The following is a 15,379-nucleotide window of genomic DNA, read 5'->3' as shown; positions in this document are numbered from 1 at the left end:
CTCTACCCCATTATATTGGGACTCTGTAACATGACATCGGATGGATTCTAGGCGGAATGCCTAGAATCTCGACCAACAACCCCGTAGTTACTTCCTTCCTCCTCTTCGCCACCATAACAAAATTCTAGTCCCTCCAACTCCCTCGTGTTGTAGAACCGTCGGACTAAGTCGCCGTGGTAAAAGGCTTCGTCGAAAGTACCACAAGCTATTCCATCTCTACTGATCATTTCGTCACCATAAAACGGCGCGAAGTGGTCGCCAGTAAAAGCTTGCTCCGGCAAAATTCGACGTTGTTGAGCCATTTTAGTGTTTGGAATGTAGTGGGGGTTTAAATGGGATGTGGTGTTGGAATTTGAATCGACCGACTGAAGCAAACAGTGGTGGTGGCGCGATGGTGGCGCGACAACTTGAATTTGTAAATTTTCGTGGGTTTTTGGTGATGTAAGTTGGTGGATTTGGTGGTGGTTTGGTTTTAGAGGAGATTTGAATTGGATTTTTGATGGTTGGTGTGGGTTAATTTGGTTTCTTTTTAATTTTTTTTTTTTTTAGGTTTGGAGCTTTGGTGGTCGTTAATGGCGATTTGGAAAGATGAACGCGACTATTTGGGGAAAGGTAAGGGCGCGGGTGCGCTGCCGGTGCGCGCGGGTTGGGCCCAAGCCCAATTCAAAATTTTTGAATTTTTTGATTTTTCGCGAAACTTCAAATCAAAATTGCCGCTTCGTTACCGGTCCGATTTTTGCGAATGAGATATGGAAATGATCAGGAGAGAATTTCCAATCCAATGATCCATAAAACACTCTATTCCGACTGTGGATGACATATAAGATAGTGGAAAACGCCTCGAAGTGCGTGCATGGCGTACGTTATGCGAACGACTGAACTCTAAATTCATGATTATGTCAACCCGGATCGAAATACAATTAAACGGCCTAAGAAACTCTAATGGGACATAAAACATTCTAGGACGGAAACACGAACACCCTACCCCCAAACAATTTTTTTACAACAAAGCTTAGAAAATTTGTTTTTTTAGCGATGGGTCTTTTAAAGTCGATTCGAGACTTCCTAGATTACTATGTTTATTCTTTAATATATATATATATATATATATATATATATATATATATATATATATATATATATATATATATATATATATATATACTTTTATAATGAAAACAATAAACAAGAAAGACATAATTCACCCCATAGAGAAACATGACTCAAAAATCCAGAAAACATGCAAGAGTGGAAAACGTGAATTATGTTAAACGTGGACTTAGGATCCGGTACTTACCGCCACACACTCCGTAGGGTGGGCCCGATTACCTTAATGGTGCACTCACCAATATATGGAAATGAAAGGAAATGCACCAAACACAAAAGTTGAGTCGTTTATAGTCGGATACTTTCGAGACTTTATCTAAACATATATGTATGAACATGTAGTTTATCATATATCAACAACCCGAAATAGTTGTGGATCATTCCATAAATAAATATCACAGAAAATATATCCAAACACAATCAAGCACCAAGATTTCCTATGACGCAACCTAGTGAAATGAAAGCGAAGTCGGATAACCCTATTACGTAACCTAGCATGCACCTTCTTTTTTCATTTTTGAACGAGAGGGTGTTCTAGTAAATAAGTGTGGAAAAGTGAATGGTTGTGGAGAATATGGTGGATATGGATAAGTTGTAGAAGGAAAGCATGTAAACAATGAGGATGTGGGTTTAGCACAAAACTCATTCATGGTGTGTGTAGGGGACTGCTTTTCAAGTCTGAAAATGAAGGTGTCAAATGCTTTGTTCTTCAAGTATTTGTTTACTAGGTGGATTTAAAAAATTATGAAGCACGTAAGAAACAAAAGGATCGAGTGCAAACTTCGAGATTCCTTTGAAAGGGTGGAAGGAGAGGGAGGGTGGATGTTGTGCAAAGTAGTTCTTGATAGGGTGAATCATCACCGCTCTAAGAAACTCATCAATTCCTCATCTAAATTGGTCATATCCACGTTACTATGATAGTCCTCTACATCTTTGAGAAAGTCATCTATCTCATCCTCATCCGTAATATGTGTATCGACTAGTGTAGGGATGAAAATGTTGGAGTCTGAACTTCCAAAGGAAAGAAATTTGGGCATATGATTATCAGGGAATGTGTTGTTGAAATAATCTCGAGCAAAGCTCTCGATCATGCTAACCTCTCCTTGCCCGAGATTTAATCGGGTAATGCGGTGTCTTTGTTTTAAAACATTGACTTCAACAAAGAAGATGGCCAAAAGACATGAACATTGAACCATCACGGCAATTAATGAGCGCATTGGCGGTTGCGAGGAAAGGGCGTCCTAAGATGATCGGGATAGAGTCGATTAATCGACTTCAGATCGAGGATGACAAAATCAGCCGGATAGTAGAAATCCTGAATTTTTACGGAACATTTTCGACCACACCCTTAGGATACTTAATAAACCGATCAGCTAATTGCAACGCGTCATTTTAGTGGGTTGCATCTCGTCTAGACCCTATTTGTCTATACAAATAAAAGCGGGAGTAAGTTAACACTAGCCCCGTGTCTAATAACGCGGTCGTCGATAAGAATCTCCTAAGGTGCATTATGCAATGAGACAACCCGGGGTCCTTGTACTTAACAATTCCATTATATTCAGATAGAGTTGGGAATTGTTACGTTAAAAGGCGTCTTTTGGTATATTTGTCTTACGCCTAGTAGTACATAACTCCTTAAGAAACTTAGCATGGTGTGGTAGCTTTTAATAGCTTCGAGGAAGGGAAGGTTTATAGTTAGATTCTTGAAAACGTCCCCTAATCTCCTCATAATTAGTATCCCTAGTTAACACGGCTAATTTTTGTGGAAACGGTGGTTTACATCTATATTTAGCAATGGTATAAACCGGATGTTTAACCGTGGCTTTACGTTTCTTAGGTTGTGTTGTATGGCCGGTACCTCTACAAATGGTAGGCTCTTGAGTTTCTATTTCGGGTATCTAGTAAAATAGCGGTGTAGGGGCTCTTGGTGGGGTAACTATAGGCATAGTTACTTTGTTATCAACCACTCTGAACGGAGAGTGGTGATGGCCTTTAGCTCACCTACATTTTCATATTCATTACTAGTATTATCGGTTACCTCAAAGGCTGTGTTTGTTGTTTTAGGATTAGGTATTTTGTGACACGGAAACACACCTTTGGGTTGGGATTTATCTTGGGCCAACTGTTGGCTTAAATTATTAACGAGGTTGTAAAACCGTTGGTTAGATTGAGCCATGGTTTGGAAAAGTTTTGGCTCACTTGTATGAAGGTGTCAAGACGATCCGGTTGTGTGGGGTGTAGTAGTCACGGGTGGTGTGGACTGAACTATCTCGTAAATTATTTATGGAAGGATTTTGATAGTTATTATTTACCTAACGATACCTCTATTAGCATTATAATTATTATAACTACCTTGACCTTGTACTTGACCTTGTCGAGGTTGCACTTGGTTGTTGTAATTATTAAAATTACCCCCACACAATCTTGTCGTGGTGGAGCTTGGATAAACCGCGTCGTTGGCCTAACATATTGATTATTGTACCACGGAGGTGTGGCGTGTTGGTTATTTCTCCAACCGAAGTTGGGATTTTGTCTCCAAGGGGCGTTAGGTTCACTATTAATGGAACAAGCCTGTTCATAGGCTATAAGACAGTGGAAGTCGGGATGCTCAAGGCTCCAACAGAAACTATATGGATTTGAATTTACATTCATGACGGGGTTAGGCTTTTGTTGAACAGAAATGGCCTCTACCTTTTTAGTGAGTGATTCGATTAGAGTTCTAAGCTCGGGATCGTGTTTAAGTTCAAACATACTGGCGGCCTTAACTATATTAGAAGAACTAGCGGAGCGGTGGATATCGTCACTACCCCCGTTGTTATTTAAAAACTTAGTTTGATCCTCTAAAATTTATAAGCCTCGGGCTCCTTTACTTAAGAAACTACCCCATTCATTATGTCAAGGACTTCTTTATGGTGGTGTAGAAGTCCTTTGAAAAAGGCATGAACTAACGTGTCTTTCGCTAAGTTATGATGTGGACACTCTATAAGGAGATCGGTGAAACGATTCCAAGCCTCTGAAAATGATTCATGAGGATTTTGTCGAAAGAAATGAATCTTGGAAAGCATCTCATCCGTCTTTAGGGGTGGGTAAAAATGTTCCATAAACAGCTGAACAAGTTTAGCCCACGAGTCCACAGAATTAGGCGTTTGGGCAGTTAACCAAGATGCCGCCTTATCGGCTAAGGTAAAAGGGAATACCCTTAGTTTAATTTGTTCCGCACCAACCGTAGGATGGTGGAATGTTGTTAGGACTTGTTCAATCCTACGCATGTGCTGATAGGGTTTTTCATGGTCTAAACCGTGAAAAACGGGTAACAAATTAAAAATATTTAGGGGGATTCGGAAATCCCCCACTGGGTCTGCTAGAACAATGCAAGATTTAGGGCTATCGCTCAAGGCTTTGTAAAAGTCCGAGAGAGGAGTCTCTCCTTCGTCGGGCATTGTGTCAGGTGGTGTGTGTGAAATAGTAGCTAGAGGTGTAGTGGGTGGTATACTAGATAGAATCGTTTGTTGACGTTGTTGTGTTTTTGTTCGACCAGACCTTAATCTCATACAAGGCTAAGACCAAATTTAGCTAAACACATCAACACTCCAAACAATTCTGATATACTAGTATAAACCTCTAACCGGAGATGTGAGGTGCGGAAGAAAGGAATACCTGATTGCGTCCTTGCTTCGCTTATGAATAGCGTCTTGTTTACGCGTGTTCAGTGTATATAAATAGTTAGTACACTGAAAAACTTGAAAAATCGAAGTTCGAATCAAACCTGTGGAAATTCGGCAAAAATCATTTCGCGCATGCTGCTTAGGCATGATCGCTCCGTGTAACTCAAGTTACAGTGTTTTAGGCGGGTCGCGACTTTCGAGATAGAGGCGAGTTAGCTCAAGGTTCCAGCTTATGGGCGAAAGCTGCGCTCACGAAGCGGTCACACTCGTGTATTTTTCGCGAACTTTTCAATCTTTGAAACGGACAACCACAGTATGAATCAAACAAGGGTGGGTGGGTTTAATGGGACTTTAAGAAAAGTACTTATACTACAAAAACAATGCGAAAGTGAAACTAAGATGGCAGCGGCGCCATTTGATAAACGTTAAAATGAATAGTTTACCTACGAAATGAACTCAAAACGTAAGTAAACTAAAACTATTTACGTGTCTATATTTATCAAAGTTTCTACTCTCAATTCTATCGAAATAGAGTGGAGTAACAAATTTGTTCCACTCCTAGTCCTTCCGCATGGTAATGTTCTCTACGTATAAATAATCTAAACTAAAGTCTAATGAGAGATTTACGAAATGGCAACTAGACTACGATGCAACTACCCACAAGATGCAACTAGTCAACTATCAGAACAACTATAGGAATGCTACATTGATTCTATGATAAGGAGTTAGAGGGAGATTGATTCCATCTTAACTCGACTTAATCCTACTAACGGCCAAATCGTCAAGAAATCGAATTGAATCGCCCGCAGTAACAATATGGTTACTCCTAATCCCCTAATTACACATGGCATTTCTACCAATTCATAACTAGTATGTGAACGATTAAACCCATTCTCATGGTGAACTAATCGTTTCTAGATTGGAAAGGAAATTACGACGACTCTACGATAATCGAAATCAAGCTTTCATCAAGGCTTCTCAACCCCCTCAATGGAGGTTTAGCCGAGAATCATCACGCTATCATTCCCAATGGAATTTAAACAAGACATGGTAGAAAGATTGAAACTTTGCTTGTTTAAACCCAATTCAAAACTACTAATGCAATAATTGAATTAAACTAATAATGACAATTACTTAAATCTACGAATTGAAACTAAACAATTAATGGAAATGAAACTAACTTATGGAGAACACTATTTTATTAATCTAATGAATAATAAAACAATGATCCAAATACTAAATTAATAATCTAACTAATCTAAGTCTAGCTATCTACGTAATAAGGGAATTTAGATCTACACAATTGTAATGACAAGAATCGAAATTGACAAACTAGCTATTTTATTAATCAAACTAATTAAGAATAATGATTCTAAGAGTTTAATCTAAAATAAGAATTGAATTTAACTAAACTTAATTTTATTACATGAAAACTAGATCTATAATTATCTATTTTAGGTCTAACTAGCTACCATTAACAAAGAGTGAAGCTTTGGTTTTTATACTTTAAGATCCAAAAATCGTGCATGGGCTTGGAGCCATGTTTTGGGCCAGAGAATCAGGCCCAAAACCAATCTTCGAAATCAAAAGGCCTCTTCAACTGCAGTTGGCTTCAACAGACTTTTCGTCTACTTTTACTCCTCTGATTGGATCAAGCCTTATACCATTGGAAAGCTCTTTCCGAGTTGGTCGTTTTGACATAAGGTAGGCCTCATTCCGAGGTCTGAGTCCAAAGATACGGCCATCGGAAGTTCTCACGACTTGTGTGTTTTACGCCCGCGTCGACTTTTCAGCTTTTGGCCGGGCTTTAGAAAGGCTTTGTCTTCTTGAATCTTGGCCTTTAGTCACGGAACTCCTTAGTAACCGACCTTTGCTCCTTTATCTCGCTAAAGTGGCACATTTACGCACATAATGGACTTTGAAGCTGAAATGCATAAAAACATGTCGTTAACTCTTAATTATTACTCACATAATTGGTCTAATAGTATGATATTCTGGGGTTAAAACTACAGTTTTGGGCTCTTATCAGCCATCTCCATGGAAATGATTCCATCCTTAGCGGCTCCGTTAAGAGAAACTGCTAACGTCTCCCAATTGTCGGGTAGAGAGTTTAATAGGAACAAAGCTTCAACTTCGTCACCCATATCAATCTTCATCAAATGCAACTAATTGATGGTATTCTATACTTCATTAAGATGCTCAGACATCGAAGAACCTTCTTTGTACCTCGTGTTAGCAAACTTCTTAATGAGTAGTACCTTGTTTCCGGCCGACTTCCTCTCATAGAGGTCTTTGAGTTTCTTCCACAAGTCAAAAGCGGTAGTCTCTTGGGACACTTGGTGCAAGACACTGTCGTCAATCAACTGTCGAATGTACCCAATTGTTTTTCTATCGAAATAGCTTGCTCCACTCAGCTGCCACTATTGCGTCTGGTTTTACTCTTTCATTCTCAATGGGTTGTGTCAAGTCCTTGCAATAGAGCAAGTCTTCCATCTTGGCATTCCAAATAGTGTAGTTAGCTCTATTCAGACTAGTCATGCGAGTGTTTACAGAATGGTCCATCTCAACAAGCTATTTTAACTCAAACCTCCTCTCAGGAATTTTATCAAATACTTTCTCGGCAAGATTTGGATAACAACTTTGTTAGGCTTAATCCAACCTGGCTTTGATACCACTTGTTGGGAAAAACGATACCAATCGATCCCGACTAAAATAGTTTTCACTTGGACAATCTACTACTCCAATAAAAAAAATCTAATCTTTCACTACAATTAACAACCAACAACCACAACCTAAACTATAGAAATAACTATCACAAACAAGCAATAGAAATATAAAGCAAATAAAATATACCACAACATAAATATGTACCGTGGTTCGGCTAATGATGTCTACTTCCACAATAGCTAATCATTTTATAAGTATGGGAAGAAAGATTACAATCACTTCTCTTAAGTCTCTCCAACTTACTAGATCACTCCTATCTCCTTACAAGCTTTTATCTTTGCAAGGGTTTTCTCTCAATTTTGATTGCTCTCAAAATTGGATTTTTGTTCAAGACTGGTTTTCCAAAACCTAACTTTTGTTTTTATAGTAATATGAAATTTCAGCGCGTCTGCAAAATTTCGCATTACTGTAGAAAAATCATAAACTTGAGATGTTAAGGCATGAGCGCGGGCGTGCTCTTGGCAAGGCCAATCTGAGCGCACGCGCGCCCTCTTATTTTTCCATCTCAAAACTCCAGTAGACATGTGTCATGAGAGGGTTGAAAAAAAAATTATCTTCTTTTTCACGGCAAGGGTGCAGGCGCTCCTTGGTCATGACCAATTTGAGCGCGTGCGTGCTCAGACCTTTTCACACGAACAGTACAAGTTTTTCTCCTCTTCCTTATGTGAGGGATAACTTCAACATTACCTCGTTCCCAAAATTTTCTAACACTATGATGTTTTTGCTGACATTAACAGAATTAAAACAATTTCAGGGCCCTTGTGATGCAGTACAGACTCTAGCAAAAGGCTTTATGGACGCTCGTGATCATGCGTCAAAGGTCTAGTGGTTTTGTTACGTGTTTTTTTCCTTCATTCGTTTCAGGCCTTTTGTTTGGGCTTTAGTTTCGTGTCTGTTTTTGGTTGCCTACATTAGGCTAATTGTAGGGTTTTAGAAAACACTTCTTGATTATTAAACTTTGTTCAATCAACTCTTGGTCAGAGAGTGATTAATTAATATCTTTTCTTGGTTGATTGATCACTCTCTGACCCATAGTACAAAATATCAGGATATGGGTATTTATCGATATTCAATTTCTGGATATGTATCGTAGATATATCCCTCTCTTTGGGGATATTTGACATTGTTTCACATGCAAATATCGTTGATATATTTAAAATATCGATAAATATCGCAGATATTGTAGATATTTATTGATATATCATGATACATTATTTATATTTATTTGAAATATAATGGTAAATATTAAATAAAATTGTTATATACACAAAATATTGCCAAATATCTCTAAATATCACAAAATATCTCCAAATATCAAAAATATCACAAATATCGTCGAAATATCACCGATATTTGCAGTCATATATATCTCTAAATATATCGTGATATTTATATATCTTTCTCAGAAATCTGGATAGATATATCCAAATATCGCGATATATCGGAATATTTTGTACTATGCTCTGACCAAGAGTTGATTGAACAAAATTTAATAATCAAGAAGTGTTTTCTAAAACCATACTCTTAGCCTAATATAGGCAACCAAAAACAGACACAAAACTAAAGCCAAAACAAAAGGCCCAAAACGAATGAAGGAAAAAACCACTAGACCTTTGACACACGATCACGAGCGTCCATAAAGCCATTTGCTAGAGTTTGTATTGCATCACCTTGCCTCTCTAGCATCTGAAAGCCATAAAGCTACAACATTTACCTAACATTAGGTGCTCTCACTAAAGCAACGGTAATGGCAGTGGATGTCTAATAGTCATAAGATAATGAGTCATGCAGGTGTAGCGCTAGCATAAGAACGAAGTATTACCATGTAAAATTTACTTCATGGCAAGCGAAACTACAGGGATTCTCAGAGACAATATCCCATTCTACGCGGCAAGTCTAAGTGTTGAAGGTCTCGTGTTTAAACTTTGGGTTCTCAATTAGAATAATTCGTCTTGGAGAGCCAAGGAGAAAACATAAAGAAAAAGCAATTCTAGAGACTACTATTGGTCAGGATTATTCAGAGAAAGAAGTGACGTCACAGTGTCCCGACTTAGACTTATGGTCATAAGTCGAATGAAATGCTGTGTTATCCTTGGTTGTCTTCTGTTTGCAGTTCTATCTTTCGACCAACAATAAAAGCAGGAAACAATACCCAACCAAATAGTTAAAAATCCAACAGAAACAATATTGAAAGCAACACTAGCTTCCTCTTTCATTCATATATAAATTAATAAACAGTAGTACATCAATAGTGTGTTTTACTACATTCCGCATTACAAATTCCTTTGAACTATTTCCTCAACCAATAACTGTACAGACAAACAGTACAAAGTAGAGACACTAGGAGAATTCTGCAGCTCTCAATCGGCACCAACAAGGCAACATAACCTCCTAAAGCCTAATCAGTAACCCAAATCATTAACCTCATTCAAATTCACAAGGGTGGTCGAAAATTAAATTATACCGCTTGATCTTTTTGTATGTCACATGGCATAAATTGTGTGAACTGGCTGAAACTGAATGTGTCAAACAGAGCCCAGGAGTTAAAATTTGTTTCCAGATGGAATATTCTTCATTGCAGCGCTTCCTCACTTATCAATGTTATGTAGTACGACATTAGGACAGAAATGCTTCTCGTACATCAGCTAATCCTACCAGCCTGATCAATTAGAGTACCAACTTGTTCACCACACAAGGCTTTTGAAATGTTGCCTGGCTCATGTAGATTGAAAACCACAACTACATAGACAGTGTAAACCTTAGTTAAGAGGGGCTGAATTCCCAAATGATAAACCAAAAAGGAGAGAAACCAACCAACCAGGAATTCCATTTTCTTCACAGAATGTTATAGCCATCATATCCATGGAAGTAACACCTCTGGAAATCAACTCCCTGTAAGAAATGTGTTCAAATGCCAAATTGTTGCTTCTGGAATGGCAGTCATAGACACCATCAACATTTGTACCTTTAAGGACTGCATCAGCATTAACTGCCCAAAGAGAAGTGTTGCATTAACAACACCTTCAAGAACAAGCTACGGATGGATAAAAATATATCAAGCATCCAGAGAGCGAAAACATTAGACAATATTAGATTTCATACCTTCTGATGCTCTCAAAGCTGCTGCTGTATCTGTGGTGAAGAGTGGATTTCCAGTGCCAGCACCAATGCCACCAAATATAACAACTCTTCCTTTTTCAAGATGCCGAATAGCCCGTCGCTTGCTATATGGTTCAGCGACCTCTTGTACTGCAAATGTTGTTTGTACACGGGTCTGGACCCCCAGTTTCTCTAATGCTGATTGAAGCAGTATGGAGTTCATCACAGTTGCCATCATCCTGGAATCGTTACACAAGGTGGGTAGGTCGAAGTTAGCCAAACAAGTGACCAGAATAAATATGCACCTTCCTTGCAACACATGCTTATAACAAGAGGGATGAAAGCCACAAAACAAGAAATCACGAAAATATCAAATATTAATATACTATTAGTTCTGACAATGCATTTTGTTAAATTCAAATTTTATATTGAAGTATAATTGTACACTTATGCCAAAAGATGGTGTCTAGTCAACCCACACTACTACACAAAAGTATGTTTACATTCAACTTTGTAATATAGAAGACGGTTTCTAGTCAATCAAGACATTTTGATTGGATAATTCACTCATAGAATAAAAACGTCTACCTTCAGCTGCATTTATATAACTTTTAATAGTTAAGGTTTTTGAAGTGTACGTGTTTATCAGCACGGTCAAGACTATTACACTACTATACACTGGGAACAACAAATAAAATTTTGACGTTTTGAATTTGTGAAGAAAGGGTAGCCAAAGAAACAATCTTTATAAGAAGGCAAGATGATAATCACACAGAAATAACTAGCTTTGCAAAAGAGGACACGGCCAACACCCAAGGTCAGATGTACGCAGCTTTACTACTGCACTCCCTGACTCGAACCAGTGATCTCCAAGTCCTATGCACCATTGCGCCGAGGGAGAAACTACTCAAACTCTAAATTAGTTCTTATGAGAAGTAGAAAACCTAGTAAGGGAATCTTGGGCCAGATCAAGGGAGATAAAGAAAACCATGGGTAGGTACATGGATGTTATCACATAACATGACAAACAGCGCCAAATGTGACAAAGACAGGTGCAAACTACCAGTAACCGGTGAAAAGCTTAACATCTAAGCATTGAAAGCACATTTTGTTTTCACCTCATCAAAAGAGCATATTAACCAACATGCCGAAACCCCGTGCTTCATAATATACGTTGAGTATCACATTTGACATGTAGTCACTTAAATTAAATAGAACAGTGAAATTGTATTTATCATAATGGAGAAGAAGTTTGGAGAAAAGGAGGTACGGCCTCATTAGGTTTGACCTTGTATTCATCGAAAAAAACAAGGTTTGGCCTTGTATCACTTCAATATATATGAAAATCAGGGTTTACAATAACAGAAACTGCCTAAAATATTCGGGTCGGGGGTGCTGCCCTCGAACGCCCAGTGGGCCACCTCGCACACAACTAAATTAGCATTATGGGACAATAATGCTAAATTTTGACGTATGCAGGGCATCATCTCAGTAAATAATACAAAAGATTTAAAGGCTTCTAAAGTTAAGATCCGCCTCTAACTGAACGATACAAAAATATATATCCAATGTCTAATATCACACTCAAGAAAAAGAATCATTCAAGGCGTTAGGTGCCTAATATATCTGCATTAGGTACACACAGCGAAGAACGTGCGGTGAACATGCACCAAAGCTTAAGTAAACATTGCGATGCAAAAGACAAAAAAGAATAGATCAAAGACATTACCCAATTTGATAGGCTGTAGATCTATCCAGCCCAGTAGCAGTTACCCATGAGTTTCCACAAAAAAAATTACGACCTCCAACAACAATTGCTACCTAAAGCGTGTAAAAGAGGTATTAGATAAAGAGGGGAAGGGGACGGGGGATTGTACATGGAGGATTCAGGAAGTACCTCTACACCAAGGCGGCAAGCAATTGCAACTTCTCTAGCAATCAACAAGGCCACCTAACAATGTAAGGAAGCAGTTCAAGTTACATACTGCAACAAAAGGCTGTGGGTTGTGACTATTTCATAACAAATGTAGAGCAACTGGGGACAAACCAAATGTTCAAAAATAACAAAACACCTTGGGATCAATATTTTGAGATCCACTTCCAGCTAATGCAGCCCCACTAATTTTTAAAACCACTCTTCGCCATCGAGGATTTGATAATGACTTTGGCTTCATGTTATTCACCAAGCCCCCAGTTAAATTTGTTGCAGCAGGATATCTGCCCACAAAAATGTCATATATTTTGTGTAAGGAATAGCCAAATTTGTTTCCAAGTTCATTAAATAAATTCAGAGCTACAACCAATATAAATGCATGAAATGGGAGCTAATTTAGGTGCAAGAGCGAGAAACAACATTTTACAGCAAAAAAAGAAACATAAACTAGGTACAGAGAGGCCAGGAAAAATTACCATGCATGTATATGTGTACGATTATACTCTCATATATGAATAAACTCCCTAGGCATGGCATGAGTAACCTGACAAAAACACTGAACCTGATTATACATTTTGAAGAAGGATCCATTTCTGAGGATTGGGACACGATCCAGAACTGCAAACCTAATATATAACCTATGCTTGGTATATACACTCTTCAAACCTTGAGAAGAAATCCTGGATAACCCGTCTTCCTTTGTCAATTTTTTTTTTTTGTCAATGCAAGTCCTATCCGAATTGACTAGGTAATAGTAAATTCTTCTCAATGATAACCATATTAGCCTCGCACATATAAGCAATATCTCATACTTCTTTTTCCAAAACAATTTCACTTGACACCAATTTAGCGGACCCAAGGACTTCCCTCAGATATCTCAATTTGGCAAAGAGTGAACATATAGTAGAAGGGACGGTCGCCAAGAAAGTTCATGGGTAAGAAGCCAACAATGCACCTAGCAGCTCTATCCTCTGAAGTCCACATTAGCCTCGCAGCTAAATGCAATACTTCATTTTCCAAACTGCTTTTCACTTTGACATCAATTCAGAGCATTTAAGGATATCTCGACTAGTTTAACCATACGACCAAAGATTATAAGGATATCCATTATATTCTCTTTTCCAAATTCCTCTGCAACTTAACACCAATGCAGAGCAAATACTGGCCTATGTCAGATATCTTAATTTGGTTAACCTCACTACCCAAGACAGCAATATGGATATGGAAGATGTCCCATGTTCTATAACTTTGCAGCACTCCACAATTGTTAGTACTTTAAATAATCCTTCTCAATGACTCTCAACTTGATTTCTTATTCAACAATGCCTCAAATAGCAACTATCAGAAAATAAGAAACCTATATAACAATGGCAAGAGGGCATGTGTCGCTCCTCAGCAGAAAACAAAGCAACCAAGACTAACTAATTTGTAGTATCATAATACAAGACAAGCATGCACCATAATGATGTGAATATAGCACTAGCTACAAGACAGAGTAAAAACATACATTACTCATCATGCTCACATTGTCGCATATTGATCAGCCAATTTTAGGACAGCATTCTCACTACCAATATACAACTCAAATTTCTAACTACCAAATACAAGACAAGCACTTACTATAATAACATGCAAGTATAGCACTAACTAGGGGGCAGAATTAAAACATGCATAATAAACCATGGTCACATTTTCACATAAACCCCTAACTAGAAATTTGAGCATTAAAAAGAAAAATGAACCCATACCTTTTCGTCTGCCTAAGCATACTTGCGGAACCAACAGTCGCCTTACTATCCTCATCCTCACCATTAACATTCACCTTGGCAGCACTAGGCGAACTATTAACAATATTCTCAATCTTCTTAAACCAAACCCAATGGGTAATCTTACTCCCACTATTATTCATCCTCTGCAACTCAACCTTATATCTCTTCTTCAAATTATCCACTTTATTCTTACACTGCTCCACACTCTTCCCCATTTTCCCCTTACTATTACTACCAGTATTCTCAGAGCAGCGTTGTTCACTAACAATGGCGGCAACTTCTTCCCAATCTCTCCCTCTCAAATTCCCTCTATTCAACTGTAGAAATTTGTCGGTATATGCGTCGAGTAAACAGGCAATAGCTGAATCACTCCATTCTTCTCTATCTTTTCTTGAATCCACTTTATACTCAACCCCTCCTGCAGACTTTGATCTCTTGTAGTATGATGAAGTTGGTGTATCACTACTTAATAGTAATGAGTCATTATTAATAATGTTATCTGAGCGGGTTTTTCGCTTTTGCTCGGGAAATGGGAATAAAGAAGATGGGGGGGGTGGTTGGGATGAGCAGAAACCGGCGTCACTGTATTCGTCATCTTCATTTTCTTCCTCTTCCTCTTCCTCTTCCTCTTCCTCTTCTCCGATGTTTTGGATGGCACGTGGTGGCACGTGATGGTGATCTGAGAGAAGGGTGAAATCGTCGTCGCACGAAGCCATGATGGGACGGACGTTAGGGTTAGGGTTAAGCGGAGAGAGACGGACGGACGTGACGGGCCCGTTAATAATTATTCTTTATATCCAAACCGAAACGATATTTCGATATTTGCGACCGAAATGATCATACGCTTTATTTTCTCATTTTGAGTTTTGAGTGTGTACTGTGTAATAGAAGATTCCCAAAGAGAGATTCTCCGAAACACATATGTATTCATATATCGCTTGCGTCCTGTCTTGTGAGAAGCGATCGCGGATTCTTGTTGGTGTTTATGGGGACTTCTAGTAAATGAGTGTGAAAAGAGTTTCCATGTTAGGATCTTGGTTAAATATATTAGCAGCTGTACAACTCTGGACTTTATTATA

General features: G+C 38.4%; 1 protein-coding gene across 3 annotated transcripts; it reads right to left on the bottom strand.

The window, feature by feature from the left end:
* Positions 1–9,686: 9,686 nt before the first annotated feature.
* On the bottom strand, positions 9,687–15,161 carry LOC147482617 (aspartate/glutamate/uridylate kinase family protein). 3 transcript variants are annotated; one of them, XM_086576262.1, is made up of 7 exons: positions 14,280–15,160; positions 12,671–12,815; positions 12,496–12,549; positions 12,328–12,419; positions 10,602–10,837; positions 10,314–10,488; positions 9,687–10,238 (listed from the first exon to the last, which is right to left on the bottom strand). In XM_086576262.1, the coding sequence occupies exons 1-7, from the start codon at positions 15,014–15,016 to the stop codon at positions 10,217–10,219; spliced, it is 1,461 nt and encodes a 486-aa protein (XP_086432388.1). In that variant the 5' UTR covers positions 15,017–15,160; the 3' UTR covers positions 9,687–10,216. The 3 variants fall into 3 exon arrangements, with proteins under 3 accessions (XP_086432388.1, XP_086432387.1, XP_086432389.1); XM_086576261.1 differs by having other exon boundaries at positions 10,318–10,488; positions 14,280–15,157; XM_086576263.1 differs by lacking the exons at positions 12,328–12,419; positions 12,496–12,549; positions 12,671–12,815 and having other exon boundaries at positions 10,318–10,488; positions 14,280–15,161.
* Positions 15,162–15,379: the final 218 nt, after the last annotated feature.

This window comes from Coptis chinensis, chromosome 8 (assembly GCF_015680905.1).
Source record: "Coptis chinensis isolate HL-2020 chromosome 8, ASM1568090v1, whole genome shotgun sequence".
NCBI classification, from domain to species: domain Eukaryota; kingdom Viridiplantae; phylum Streptophyta; class Magnoliopsida; order Ranunculales; family Ranunculaceae; genus Coptis; species Coptis chinensis.
This window is presented reverse-complemented; position numbering and strand designations above follow the sequence as displayed.

Coding starts and splice junctions, on each gene's coding strand:
- LOC147482617 (XM_086576261.1), bottom strand. CDS start 15,016: ATGGCTTCGTGCGACGACGATTTCACCCTTCTCTCAGATCACCATCAC. Junction 12,816..14,279: donor ATGCTTAGGCAGACGAAAAG/GTATGGGTTCAT, acceptor TTTTGTGGGCAG/ATATCCTGCTGCAACAAATT. Junction 10,239..10,317: donor TGAAGAAAATGGAATTCCTG/GTTGGTTGGTTT, acceptor CTGTCTATGTAG/TTGTGGTTTTCAATCTACAT.